The 14,612-nt window shown below is 40.4% G+C and overlaps 2 protein-coding genes across 5 annotated transcripts in view; one reads left to right on the forward strand and one right to left on the reverse strand.

Moving 5' to 3' along the window:
* The window catches only part of PARPBP (PARP1 binding protein), a 114,714-nt gene extending 105,641 nt beyond the window's left edge, over window positions 1-9,073 (reverse strand). For 2 of the 4 annotated variants that reach the window (XM_062203026.1, XM_062203029.1), the window contains exons 1-2: window positions 8,993-9,073; window positions 7,202-7,355 (exon numbers count right to left, since the gene is read on the reverse strand). In XM_062203026.1, the coding sequence (XP_062059010.1) occupies window positions 7,202-7,354 (153 nt within the window). In that variant the 5' untranslated portion in view covers window position 7,355; window positions 8,993-9,073. Of the gene's footprint in view, window positions 1-7,201; window positions 7,356-7,479; window positions 7,793-8,255; window positions 8,323-8,992 lie in introns of those variants that run through there. The other 2 variants (XM_062203027.1, XM_062203028.1) reach the window with 2 other exon arrangements.
* Window positions 9,074-9,138: 65 nt separating this feature from the next.
* NUP37 (nucleoporin 37) overlaps window positions 9,139-14,612 on the forward strand; it is a 41,556-nt gene continuing 36,082 nt past the window's right edge. The window contains exons 1-2 of the mRNA XM_062203031.1: window positions 9,139-9,224; window positions 10,554-10,774. Of these exons, the coding sequence (XP_062059015.1) occupies window positions 10,619-10,774 (156 nt within the window). The 5' untranslated portion in view covers window positions 9,139-9,224; window positions 10,554-10,618. The remainder of the gene's footprint in view (window positions 9,225-10,553; window positions 10,775-14,612) is intronic.

Consider the following 14,612-nt stretch of genomic DNA (forward strand, 5'->3'; position numbering starts at 1 on the left):
TTTCAAATTCTTTTTTAAAAAAATATTTATTTATTTGAAAGGCGGAGAGGAGAGACAGAGAGAGAGAGAGAGTGAGAGAGAGAGAGAGAGAGAATCTTCCAACCCCTCGTTTACTTTCAAATGGCCACAATGGCCAGCAAGGGGTCAAACCATAGCCAGGAGCCAGGAACTTCCTCTGGATCTCCCATGTGGTTAGTGGGGGCCCAAGGGCTTGGGCCATCTTCCACTGCTTTCCCACATTAGCAGGGAGCTGGATAGTAAGTAGAACAGCTGGGACTCAAACTGGTGCTCATATAGGATACCAACATCACAGCTTTGGCACAAAACCAAATTCTTACCACTGATTTGGGAAGTTGACATTGAATGGAATAACAGAAGAAAAAAGATAAAGATACAATTCCTGCTGATAAAGACTGTCACATACTAGAACACGTTACTAAGGAAAGATGCAGGTGGCAGAGAACAGACATTTCTACTGGAATTCTACCGCTGTTTCAAAGTAAATCTCCCTGCCTGGTCCCCTTCACTACCACTACTGCAACTTAAGAAACTAAATAATAAAAACCAGTTTCCTTTCCTTATTTATTTTGGTGGTAATGGCAAAACTATTCTCCATTCAAATGATCTGGAACATCATTCCTACCTCTGTTTACTGTATACCATCAGTCAACTAGTCTACTTCTTGGCATGTTTTTCAGACCCATTCTTTCCTTTCCATTCAGGGCAATATGATCTCACACCTGTATCTGCCATAGCCTCTTCATTGATCTCCCGCTCTCTAGATTCTTCTCTCAGGAGTCACATATCTATATTCCTGAACTACAACTTCATCATGCCATTCTCTGATCAATAGCTTCCATATTCTTTAAAAAAAAAAAAAAGAATTATTTTATTTATTTGAAAGACAGAATTACAGAGAGGTAGAGTCAGAAAGAAATCTTCCATTCCGCTGGTTCACTCCCCAAATGACTGCAACGGCTGGAGCTGCAATGATCCGAAGCCAGGAGCCAGGAGCTTCCTCTCGGTCTCCCACATGCGTGCAGGGGCCCAAGGACTTGGGCATCTTCCACTGCTTTCCCAGGCCATTAGCAGAGAGCTGAATCGGAAGAGGAGCAGCCGGGACTAGAACCAGTGCCCATATGGGATGCCAGCACTGCAGGCTGGGGCTTTAACCCACTGCACCACAGCGCCGGCCCCCCATATTCTTTCACATTATGATACCATCAAAGCCCAAGAGACATTCTTCGGAGAGATGCTGGTCCTTGATGAAACCCATTTCAAGTGAATCCCTAACTATCCCTTGAATGACCAATGACACTGAGAGACAAAGGTGTGCCTTTCACTCATTTTCCCGCAATCCTGCAAATTAGGGACTTGAACTAACATCTTCACTAAATGGAATCTGTTCCTGTCCCCTGGCAACTTATTAATACATTCTGAATTGACTGAATGAACACTAAATCAGATGTTATCAAAGGCATTGCTTCCATGGAAAAGAGAAATGTGATAACTGAATGAAGGAAAATAAGAAAAATGCAATGATGCTGGATTGGAATTATAGGTATAAATAAAATCTTCTGAAAAATATAAGTCCTTGTTCTAGCCACTCTAAAGGCATCAAAGTAGTCACAGTCATAATGACTACACTAAGATATCCTGGTTTCTAAATACCATTCCCCATTAAAAGAAACCAAGGCTCTTTGGAAAAATGTCTAGTTCTAGGACTGGGGCAGAAAAAGAACAAAATGAGCCTGGAATATCTTATGTCACAATGTAAGAACTAATCAAAATGGAATAAATACATGTCAATTGCCAGCCAAAAGGGGCTCCGGTTTACCAATTCTGAGATAATTTAAGCAGCAAAATGAGTAGTAACTATAATGGATTATAATCCATAAATTTAAAAAAATTGCTTTGGCTTAAGGTGACAGTTAATTAAGGTAAAAGAAAAACTCTTTATAATGAAAAATCAGGTAATTATGGAAAAAGCATGCATGGTATAGTTCAAAAGTCACCATTATGTAACTTACAGTAATAATAGAGTTCAGGTAAGAATGCTAAAACCAGTGAATGAAAGTTTACTTACACAAACACTCTACACAGATCAATTTGTAATTACAAAAAAGGAACTTTTAAAAAAGTCCATTTTTTTAAAAAGAAAAAGATTTTTTTTTTATTTGAAGGGCAAGAGTGACAGAGAGTGAGAAAGAGATACTCTATATGCTGGTTCACTCCCCAAATAGTTGCAACAGAGGGGTTGGGCCAGGCAAAATTCAAAGTTAGGAACTTCATTAAGATGTCCCACATGAGTTGTAGGGGCCCAAATACTTATGCCATGTTCTGCTGCTTTCCCAAGAGCATTAGCAGGGAACTGGATCAGAAGGGAGCAGCTGGGACTTGAACTGGCCCTCTTGATACAGTATATGAGCATTGCAAGCTCTGGCTTAATGCACTGTACCTCTCTAGCACCATAAAGTTCCTTTTACTTTGAAGAAATATGGTAGACTTAAATCAATTGACCTTAATCAAGTGAAAGGTGACATCATCAGTAACGTGACCAATGATATCATGCTCTTACCAGTACAATGCAATCAAGGGATATAAAAACATTTCCATGCTATTTTTCCCTTTAAGATTTATTTTTATTTATTTGAAAGACAGAGTTACAGAGAGAGGTAGAGACACGGAGAGGTCTTCCATCCCCTGGTTCACTCCCCCAAATGGCTGCAATGGCCAGAGCTGAGCCAATCCAAAATTAGAAGCTTCTTCCAGGTCTCCCAAGCGGGTGCAGGGTTCCAAGGACTTGGGCCATTTTCTACTGCTTTCCCAAGCTATAGCAGAGAGCTGGATTGGAAGAGGAGTAGCCGGGACTAGAATCAGCACCCATATTGGATGCTGGCACTTCAGGCCAGGGCTTTAACCTGTTGTGCCACAGCACCGGCCCCTCCATGTTGTTTCTGTCAAAAATATATAACATACACAAGAAACAATTTTAAAAAAACTCATTTTGAGGGACATCCTACAAAATAAATGACTTGAACTCCTGAAAATGCCAGGCATGAAGGGCAGAAAGGCTAATCCATGTTCAACCATGTTCAAGGAGGCTATAGGGACACCTATTTAACAGCAATTTAGACTTTGGATTGGAAGAAAGCTGTCATAAGGAACATAATCAAATTGATGAAATTTGAAGACAAGCTATATATTAAATAATGGAATAACATCACTGCTAAATTTCTCAAACTTAACAACTTTCTTATATAAGAAAGTAGCAATGAATGTAAGAGATAAAAGTTGAAGTGTTTAGAGATACAGGCTCTAGATGTCTGCTCCTACCTATCCAAGAGTTCATACAGGCTAACAATATATATGCATGTGTTTGTGCACAATACATACCGATGTATATTTGTTTATATACTCTTACATATTTATGTATGATATAAAAATTACATTCAAACTAAGAATAAAAAAATTTAAAAATAAAATAAATAAATATTACATTCAAGGGGCCAATGTTATGGCACAAGTAAAGCTGTCACCTGCAATGCTGGCATTCCAAATTAGAGTGCTGGTTCAAATCCTGGCAGCTCCACTTCTGAAACAGCTCCTAGCTAAAGTGCCTGAGAAAGCAAAAGAAGACAGCCCCAGTACAAGAGACCCTGCCACTCATGTGGTAGACCTGGATGGGATTCCAGTCTAATGGCTTTGACCTGTCCCGGTCCCAGTCATTGTAGCCATTTAGGGAGTGAACCAGTAGATAGATCTCTTTCTCTCCATCTCTTCTGATGCTCTGCCTTTCAAATAAATCAATATTTTTAAAAAATAACATTGAAAATGGCAAAATGTTAATAACTGGTAATTCTAAGTGAAGATTATACAGGAATTCAGTAAACTATTATAACTTGTCTATAAGTTGGTTTTTTTTTTTTTTTTTTTTTTTTTTTTTTTTTCCAAATCAGTAAGTCAAAAAAGTATCTTAAGGCTGGTGTTATGGTTCAGTGGGTTAAGTACCCTGCCTGCAGTGCCGGCATCACTTATGGGCACCAGTTTTAGTCTCAGCTGCTCCACTTCTGGTACAGCTCCCTGCAAGTGTGCCAGGGAAGGCAGCAAATGATTCCCCAGTGCTTGGGCCTCTGCATCCATGTCAGAGACCTGGATAAAGGTCCTGGATCCTAGCTCGGTCCTGGTTGTTCCAGCCATTTCAGGAATGAAACAGAGGTTACAAGATCTGTCTCTTCACTCTCTGTAACTCTGCCTTTCAGATAAAAAAATGTGTTCAAGATTTATTTATTTGAAAGGCAGAGCTACAGAGAAAGAAAGATGGGGGGGGGGGGGCGGAATCTTCCATCCTCTGTTTTACTCCCCCAAATGGCCACAATGGCCAGAACTGGGCTGATCAGGAGCCAGGAGCCAGGAGCCAGGAGCGTCTTCCGGACCTCCCACATGGGTGCAGGGGCCTAAGCACTTGAACCATCCTCCACTGCTTTTCCAGGCACATTAGCAGGCAGCTGCACCAGAAGTGGAACAGCTGGGACTCAAACTGGCGTCTATATGGGATGCTGGTGCTGCAAACAGCAGCTTTACTGGCTCTGCCACAGAGCCAGCCCCTAAATAATTTATTTTTCTTAAAAAAAAAAAAAAAAAAAAAAAAGGTACTATTTCTATTTTTTCAATTTACTTATATGAAACTAATTTTAACTATAATTATGAACAAAAACAAGGAGTAGATGAGTTAGACAAACAATACCCACCAAGACCCCTTTCAGCTACACCGGCCCTTTTGCATTTCTCAAACTCTGTATTCTCCTGCCATAGGACCTCTGCCTAAGCTGTTCTCCCCCTCATTCTTAGATTCACAACTCTTACACCTGTTGCCAATTCATGTGTCTAGTTAAGCCCTCTCCTCCCTAGGGCTCAGCTAGCTCTCTCTGAGCAGGTAGACTATCTAGTCTCAAACTCATGCTTTCTCACTGCTACTGCCTGCTACACTCAAATGATCTGTACAGACTAACAATATGGACGCCTCTCAGTGAAAAGCAAAAGAAATTCAGTGCACTGGATTTTACGTTTATTGGTATGATTCTCTACTTACTGTCTGCTTCCCCTTCTAGGTAATAAACTTCACGAGGGCAAGAGCCAAGTTTAGTTTTGTTCACCATTTTAACCCCAACACTTATCATAATGCCTGGCACATACTATAAGCTCAAACAGAAAAAGAAAGAAATCCGTGGGAGGGAGGAAACTGACATAAACAGCCTATTGACCTCTTCGCTGTTCCTTGAATGTGCCAGGCATATCTTCACCAGAGCTCTTGCGCCTGCTCTGCTCTTTGACTGGTATACCTTCCCATAAAACTAACCAAGGCTATTTCCATCCCCTTTTTCAAATCTTGGCTCAAATGACACTTTCTAGAAGAGGCTTTCTCTGACCACCTATTTAAAATTACAACAATGCTTTCACCCCAACCTCTGTATGCACCTTAGAGAAAAAGAGAGCAGATGCAGCTATAGCATTTATTGTGTCCTAAAATATTAAACATTGATATTTATTAGAGTACTATCTGTCTGTTGCCACTAAATCCATAAGAGCAGGGATATTTTTCCTTGTTATATTCCCAAAGTTCAGAATAATTCCTAACACACAGTAAAAACTCGGTAAGTATATGTTGAAAGAATGATGGACTATATAAAATTTTGCCAAATTCTTCTATATTCAAAATTTACCTGAATTTAGTTTTCAATATGCAAAACTGCTTACTATCCATGTGTTAGAAAAACCATCTCTTATTTTACGATCATATACTTCCTGAAGTGGGTACTGGGCGTAGCCATTGAGATGCCCTTGTCCCACATTAGAGTACCTTGGTTCCATCCCCACTTCAGATCCTGATCCTAGCTTCCTAGAAATGCAGATACTGGAAGAAGCAATAATGGCTCAATTGAGTTTCTGCTACCCATGCGGGAGACCTAGATCAAGTTCCTGATGCCTGGCATCGGCCCCAGCCCAGCCCATCATTGAAGACATCTGGGGAGTAAATCAGTTGATGGGAGTTTGCTCACTTCCTCTCCCCACCTCCTGAAGTACATGAAAGTAAATATAATCCAAATAAATAAAACTATTTAAAATGAAAAATGATCATAAGCTTCCTAAGTTTTAGGTGTTAAAATACTCTTCCTTTTTCAAAGGAATGTTATATATATATATTAACCATTTTTCTCAATGGCCTTATTTTCTAAAATGAGAAATAGCTAAATCTATCAAATTCCAATATTTCTTGGGAATTTTACTGGTGGATGAAACCTAAAAGCCTGGAAATTACAAACATATGAAATTATACTAATTCATCAGAATGCCAACAGATCCACTAAAACCAATTCTAACTCTTCAAAAATAGTCCTCTCTGGTCAGTTGGTATCTTTATCAACTTCAAACCATGGTTTTGATCCCCCTGGACCCTTCTTCTGAACTTTCCCTTCCTTCATCCCTCCTCTAAATACTTCTCTTCCCTTATCTCAAATCTTTCTAAAATCAAGAAGCCTTTCTTTACCACATTAGCTTACATTCACCTTTCATCTGAACACCTCTAGTCCTTTACCTAGGGCTCATTCCAAACAAGAGCTTGGCCCGAGCTACCTACCTAAAAACACATTGGGGAGATTTTTCAAAGGAGGTTTCCAGCATCTCAGTGTAGATCAGGAGAATCAGAATTTCCAGGATAGTACCCCTGGAAGTCAATGCTTTTTAAAAAATCCTCCTAAATGATTCTGCTACACAATCTGACTTATGAATAATTAATCTAGTCAACAGAGCCTGAAACTAAACATAAAAATATTAAATTAACATTACTTAAATTCATTTTCAAGAACTTGTTTTAGGACACAAAGGATGTCTTATTCAAACAGAAATAATTCTGAACAATAATCTTAATAGTTGCGAGCTTATATCAAGACTTCCCATCAAACATCCTATGTGCATTGCTTATGTTCATTGTATGTATGAAGGCCTTAATTTTGAAACAAATTGTTTCAAATCCAAGTGTAATATTTTAACTCAAATATCCAGAGGTATTTGTGAAAATCATATATTATCATAGGAGAACAAACTGTAAAGAAATTGATGCACTTAAGTTTGTTCACATGGACAGCAACCAAAATTAGATTAAAAAAAAGAAAACCAGTTAACCTAAATATAGTTTACTAACCTGTTTGTTGTTCTCTGCCATGGAAAGCTGCAATGCCAAGAGCATGGAGTCTGCGCCACACACAGTAGTTCTCTCAGAGTTACAAAGAGTGTGCCAATTCCTTCTGAACTCCTTAATCATATCCAAGACAGACTTCTGATTAAGCACAGCCATTCTTTAAAGCAGGAAAGAATACAATATTGAAGTGCCTTATTTTAATTGGAAATTAACATTTAACATGTGTACCAAGCACAAATAGAGAAAAATAAGCAGTGAACCCGAGGTCACTTCATGTTTACCAAGATTGCTTTTAATTAAGTTTAGAAAAACAGAATAATACAATTTATGCCCAATCATATTTTCCTCTTCTTTAGTTTTCTTAAGCCAAATCTTTTGAAATAACAACCTCCAAGCTTCAATTCTGAAAATTCACACAAAACAGACATGCAAATTCTGCAAACTTAGAATTGCAGACACAGACAAAACTAATTAAAGCTGTATTTAAAAACATTTGTTTTGAAGTAGAGGTAGTATCTGTGGTAGATCACTCAAGGAAAAAAAAGTTCCTATATCGTCCCAAAAGTGTTCTGTTTTTCCACCCCGTTGAGTCCAGGCCAGCCTTGTGACTTGACTTGACCAATAGAATGCGGCGAGAATGTCACTGTAAGAATTCTGAGTCTAGGCTTTAAGAGATCCATGTAGAACAGTTAACATGGTAGGAATGCTGGGTATCCTTCAAACCAAAATTACTTTATGCCAAATACTTGCTTTCCTCCCGAGTCTGGAATCTGGTACATGCCAGACAGAGGAATCTGTGTTTGGCACCCACTGGAAATCATGGCACTGAGTCTCTAACAAGCTTCCCCAACAGACAACACCCCACCACAAGCTGCAGAAGAATTCAGCGTGTCCCCGTGACTCTACAAGGAGAGGACCTTCGGTCTTCTGTGCCTGGCCTTCCCTCCACTTTGCCCCATTAGCCTTTTTCTTCTGCTGACTTTGCTTTGCAGCCCTTTGCTGCAATAACTCATACCTGTGACTATCACTATAGGCTGAGTTCTTTGAATTGTCTTACATGATCCAGACGTGGGGGTGGTCTTGGAGGAGCTGTCTTGCTGCTCTGAGACTGCCCTATGAGGTGAGAAGCTTTCCACCTGGCTGTCCAGGTAGAGCTATCATCATCACACAGAAACCAGGAAAGAATACCCACCCTCTTTACTTAGCTTTCAGCCAGTTGTGAGAGCGCAGTGAATAAGCAAGCACTCTGATTGGCAGGCTGAGCTATAAAAAAGCCAATCATAGGAGGCAGCAGAGATAATAAACACTTTTTTTTTTTTTTAAAGCTGGATTCCAAGATGCACTGGAGCCAAATTGTGTGACAGGAAGTTGTGGCTGGGAGGCAATGTGAGACGGTGAAATAATTTTATTTTCCAGTCACAGCTGTGTTCATATCCAGTCCTCTCTCCCCCTCCCATGTGTTAGCTGCACATCCTTTCGCATTTAAAATCTCTGATGGGCATAAGTATCTTCACCTGTAAAAAGGGAACGGTAACTCCTACCTCATAGAACTACAGGACGTTAGTGAAATGGGCTCATAATCCACTCGTGCCAGGCACTTAGTAGGTGCACAATGAACAAAATGTTGGTGCTGTGGACTTCAGATAACGCCCCAGACCCACCTAAGCTCCAGAGCGAAGCGACTGCCCAAAAACACACCCCAGACGGTCGCAGGCACTGTCGCCGAAATGCCCTCCCCAGCCTGAACCACCACTTCAGGTGCCACAGGCAGGCATGGATGAAACCAGGACTCACCTGGCTCGGCTCACCGGCAGACGCGGGAGGCACAGCACCCACCAAGCCCAGGTTCCACCCGGCAGTCGTCCCGCAGCTACCCGAGTGCCCGCGGGTTACAATTTAAATCTCGCGGGAGGGCCTGGGAGCCAATCGCTGCATTCGCCCTCCGACCCGGAAGCAGAGCCGGCGCACGCCTCCTCTGCCCGCAGCGGAGACCAGGGTGCTTTTGGTGGCTTCTCGGCGCTCTCCGGTGCGTATCCCTGGGGGAGCCTGAGGCGCAGCGCTCCGTGACTGCTGGTTTCCCTACGCTTCCGCCCTGTTCCTGGGAATTCTTGCCTCCCATCTCGGGCTCAGGGACGTGGGAGCGGAGTCTCTAGGGACTCGGCTGGCCAGGCGCGGGGGCTCACTGTCGGGACTTCTCTGGGCCCTTCCCTCCTTATAGGTCTAGAGAGGCCAGCAGTCCGCCTAGTACGGGAGGCCCTGAGGACGTAGTGACCCCAGGCATTGCTTTAGTGAGTAATAGGTGAGGTGCTGGGACCCAGTTTCCTGACCTCGAATCTCTTGCACTTCCCATGCTGCTCTGCCTTCGTGGATATCTAATCACCCAGAATAAATGTGCAGTCCCTCTGCCTATCCGTTGAGGTTCATAAGCCCCCAGACGTAGGATTCATCTGATTCTCAGTAGATAATCATCAGATACTGTGTGCTTTTGTTACTGAGTTCATCAGTTTTCCCGACAACTCTGAATTGGGGTTTGGTGTAATGAAAAGAAGAAAACCTTTAAAATCTATATTTTAAAAATCTATATTTCTCATGTGGGCATGCTACTTGCAAACTGCACACACTAGGCCCTGAAGGTTGGGTAGAATTTTGTGCCTGGTTTTCCAAATGCTGTCTTTATATTACACATTTTGGAGCTCCTTTTAACTGCTTATATGGTAGCACTTTTCACGCTGGATCAAAACCATACCTAAGTTGTGATCTTCAAGGCAGGAAGCTGTGATTTCCTTCTCCAGCACTGGTGCCCAACACAATAAAGTCAATTCCTGGCTCTGCTTTCGAGCTTGGTAAATTAGTTAACTTCCCACTTGGTAAATTAGTTAACTTCCCACTTGGTAAATTAGTTAACTTCTCAGTTTCTTCATCTATAAAATGAGGATGGAAGTAGTACCAGCCTTTGGGTTGTTCACATATTGGCTATGATAGTAAAATGCTTAACATGACACCTAATAAATAGTACTCCTTAAATGTTAAGTCTCATTAATTTTTGTGAATATATTTTTCTATTAAAATGATTCCATTTTCAAATACTCAGGATATCTTTTACATAAACAATTTTATGATATTAATATTCTGTGGGTATCTCTGAGTATGGTTAAAAGAGGAAGATTGTGGAACAAATGTTGAGCCATTAATAATTAGATTGGATGTTTTTTCCTGCAGTTTTTGCCCTTTGGGAAGTACTTTTAAATGTTTCTTTTGAATTTTGTGTAGCATTGCAATGCCAGAACCATGTTTTAATTCATTTGCTGAATAGCACTTTGACCATTGCTAATTGTGTCTGTGCTGTAATCCACAGTTTTGTGACATTGTCCAGTGGAAGGCTGTTTTATTTGTACATCTGCTCAAGTTTTGACATACAAGATGAAGCAAGATGCCACAAGAAGTGCTACTTACACTGTGGATTGTGAAGATTATGTGCATGTGGTGGAATTTAACCCCTTTGAGAGTGGGGATTCAGGAAACCTAATTGCATATGGAGGCAATAACTTTGTGGTCATTGGCACGTGTACATTTCAGGTTAGTGCGCAAAACTGCAGTGAATGAGAGTGAAGATATTTCACTGATAAGAAAACTTATAGGAACAAAAGCTAAACTTTGAAAGTTCATTGAGTTTAAATGCTTAAAAAAAAGTAAGATCCACATAGAAAGACATCCCAGCAATATTTGGTTAAGATTTGTGTAAAAATGCAGATGGTGATAAAAGGAATGTGAAACTCCTCTTTTGCCTCATGATTAGTAATAAAACATTCATGTAATTGAAGTACATGACTGACTAAACATTGTAATATACAACGAAAGCCGCAATGGAGATCCAATTAATTACAATTTTTCTGCATTCTGCTTTGACATAGGAAACAAACTAATAATGAACGAAAGTCTAAAAAATTATCTTCCAGGAGATTTTACAGGTTTCCTGTTATTCAGCTTTCCTGTTTGTTTTCGTACATTTTATACCTCTAAAATGTACATCTGGAGTAAACAAAGTATGCAATCGTTATTAACTGAACAGGTAGTTAGGCATAGCCACTAAGAGCATGAATTCTAGAACAAGATATTTACCTCTGCTTTTTATACCTCATAATAGCTTGGCAACCTTGAGCAGGTACTTAATCTCTCCTATAAAGATGAGGAAATAATATTCTATTAATAGAAAGCTTTATGAGGATGTAATAAGTATATGTATGTATAAGGATCCCAGAAGGCATCTGGCACATTGTGATCTATGTATGTTTCATTGTCATTGATATGGGCAACAGTGACACTCAGTCTCAGACCCTTTTTATCACCAAAGTTAAGATTGCTTTGTGGTGAGCACACCATGTTCTTTCACAGGAAAGCTAGTCTGCATGTAAGACAAACTTTTGAATAAGCACAATGTTCAACCCTGAGGAGTCTCTGGTCAGTTCATTGTTCACCACAGCATTATTCATAGAACTATATGTTACTCAGATTAATAGATGAAGTAATTTAGCAGTGACCAATTTTCAAAGACTTAAGATAACTTCATCACTGAAGTACTAGTGTATTATTGTAGATATTTCCTCTTTTACTCAGGAGCAATCCTGCCTCTGCAATGTTCTTTGGTTTTTATTTTGTTTATTAAATTTATTTTCACTTAGTTGAAAGAGAGAGTTCCCATCCACTGGTTCACTCTCCCAGTGTCTGCACTGGCCCAGGTTGGGCCAAGACAAAACCAAGAGCCTGGAACTCAATCAGACTCCCACATCATAGCAGAGACCCAAACTGCTGCCTCCCAGAATACACATTAGCAGGAAGCTGAAATCAGAAGTGGAGCAAGAACTGCGACATAGGCTATCTGATAAGGCATGTAGGTTTTCCAATTGGCAGCTTAACCATTGTGCCAAATGGCATCCCTTCTTATGTTTTAACATCAGCAATGCAATTTAACATTTTATAGGACCATAAATTTATAGAGTTTTACAAAATTGAGATGCATTCATATGAGGGTACTTCCAAAAGTTCAAGAAAATTTGTATATCTTTTTAATTCATTTTTTTCCATGAATTTTTTTCAAATCCCATCATATCTATCCTGAAGTGAAGTATGATATCAAGATTTCAGTTTGTTGGTATCCAGAATATCGGAGCTCTTGGGCACATTATCTCATCCAGTGGAGGGAGGAATTTCTAGCTTTTGGGCTACATATGTCCCTCAGCCTGATTTCAGTTGAGCTACCAGGTTAGGATCATAAAAAATCATATGATTTAAGACAGAGTATAACATCCTCTTGAAAAAGACGAAGGAGAAACCCTTTGTTTAATGCAGGTCACCAGCTTACAAAAGAATAAAGCAGTCTCCACAGGTGAAACTAACTTTTTACTTCATTACTTTTTAAAATTAATAACTGCGAATGTATAATTTTTTGAAGACTTATTTATTAGAAAGGCAGAGTTTTAGAGGGGGAGAGAGAAAGAAAGAGATCCTCCATACACTGATTCACTCTTCAAATGGCCACAATAGCTGGAACTGGGCCAGGCTGAAGCCATGAGCCCAGAACTTCCTCTGGGTCTCCCTCATGGGTTCCATGGGCCCGGGTACTTTGAACATCTTCCACATTGAAAGATTTTTACATTCCTATCAAAAAGGCAAAGTGCATATTAGGTACCAAGAGGGTAAAACAAAGACTTCAAGGAGGGGGCCTGCACTGTGGCGCAGTGGGTTAAAGCCCTGGCCTAAAGCACCAGCATCCCATATAGGCCCCGGTTCTAGTCCTGGCTGCTCCGCTTCCGATCCAGCTCTCTGCTATGGCCTGGGAAAGCAGTAGAAGATGGCCCAAGTCCTTGGGCCCCTGCACCCGCGTGGTAGACCTGGAGGAAGCTCCTGGCTTCGGATCAGCGCAGCTCCAGCCATTGCGGCCATCTAGGGAGTGAACCAGCGAATGGAAGACCTCTCTGTGCCTCTACCTCTCTCTGTAACTCTTTCAAATAAATAAAATAAATATTTAAAAAGAAAAGAAAAAGACTTCAAGGAGATACTTAATGTAAAGTAGTACAAGAAGAAAATCACTTTAAAAAGCCCTGAATGGAAAGGAGGCAGAAGGAATACGAAAATGTCTAAGAGTCTTCACTAATGAACTGATGCCTCTAGTGGAATGTAAATGAACACATTCAATTTAAGTGGAACATGAAGCTGAGGAAACTGTGATGCTTTAGGTAACAGACTTTAACATTGTTTATGGGGTACCTCTTGTATTCTAGGCTCTGTGCTCAGAATGTAAGCACTGTAGATTGAATTAATGAGGCAAGTTGAAAGATTTATTTGTTTTGAAAGGCAGAGTTATTTGGGGGGGGGGTCCTCCATCCACTGGTTCGTTCCCCTAAATGGCTGCAACAGCCAGGGTGGGCCAGGCTGAAGCCGGGAGCCCAGAGCTTCTTCCAGGATCTCGCATGTGGATGCAGGGGCCCAAGCACTTGGGTCATCTTCCCAGGCACATTAGCAGGGAGCTGGATCAGAAGTGGAGCAGCTAGGACTCGAACCATTTCCCATATGGGATGATGGCACCACAGATGACCCCTTAACCCACAATGCCACAGCACCATGTCCTGATAAAAAGTTTTAAAATGATAGGCTTCCAGAGCTAGATGGGTGGATTGTGATTTTGGTTTTTAGTCACCTTATTGTTTACTGTGAGTCTGAGCATTGATTAAACTGCCAAAGGGAGCTAATTTTGTGCTATTTAGATATATGTGAACCTCAAATAAAAATGTAGTAGCCATATTATAAAAAGTGAAAAAAGTCCAAAATATCTCACATGTAATCAATATAAAAATTAGATATTATATATTTTCTTCATGCTATAATTTATACAGTATACACATACCAAATTGAACTAGCCATATTTCAAGTACTTAAGACCCCATGTGGGTATTGGCTTCTCAGAAATGTGCTTTGATTGAACAGAGATAATACATTTGATAACAAATTTCAGATTAATATTAAAATATTTAAAACTCTTGTGGAAGAAGTATTGGACTCAAAATGGTAAGTGAGTTAAAGTTGTTACTTCTGTTTGATTGCTGTAGTGGTTAACAGTGCTTAAGTCTGATAGAGATTCTGTTTCTTGAGTGTGTTCACCCAGGAGAGATCAGCTCTGGCTAGATACTTCCCCATCATTAGATCAGACTTACTACTCTGTATGGTTTAAGAGACAGAACTTGAAGCAATGAGTAGAATTTACACGGAAACAGACTTTGACTTCATGTTAAGAACTCTTCCAGTTAATTAGCACCACCTTCCCTTTGAATGAGCCCCCAAAGAAGTAGCTGGTTGCCTCTTGCTAAAAGCATTCAGGGAGAAGTTGTGCAAACTTTTCTGATGTTAATATGCATTAAAG

The sequence above is a fragment of the Lepus europaeus genome, chromosome 10 (genome assembly GCF_033115175.1).
Source record: "Lepus europaeus isolate LE1 chromosome 10, mLepTim1.pri, whole genome shotgun sequence".
Taxonomy (NCBI): Eukaryota; Metazoa; Chordata; class Mammalia; order Lagomorpha; family Leporidae; genus Lepus; species Lepus europaeus.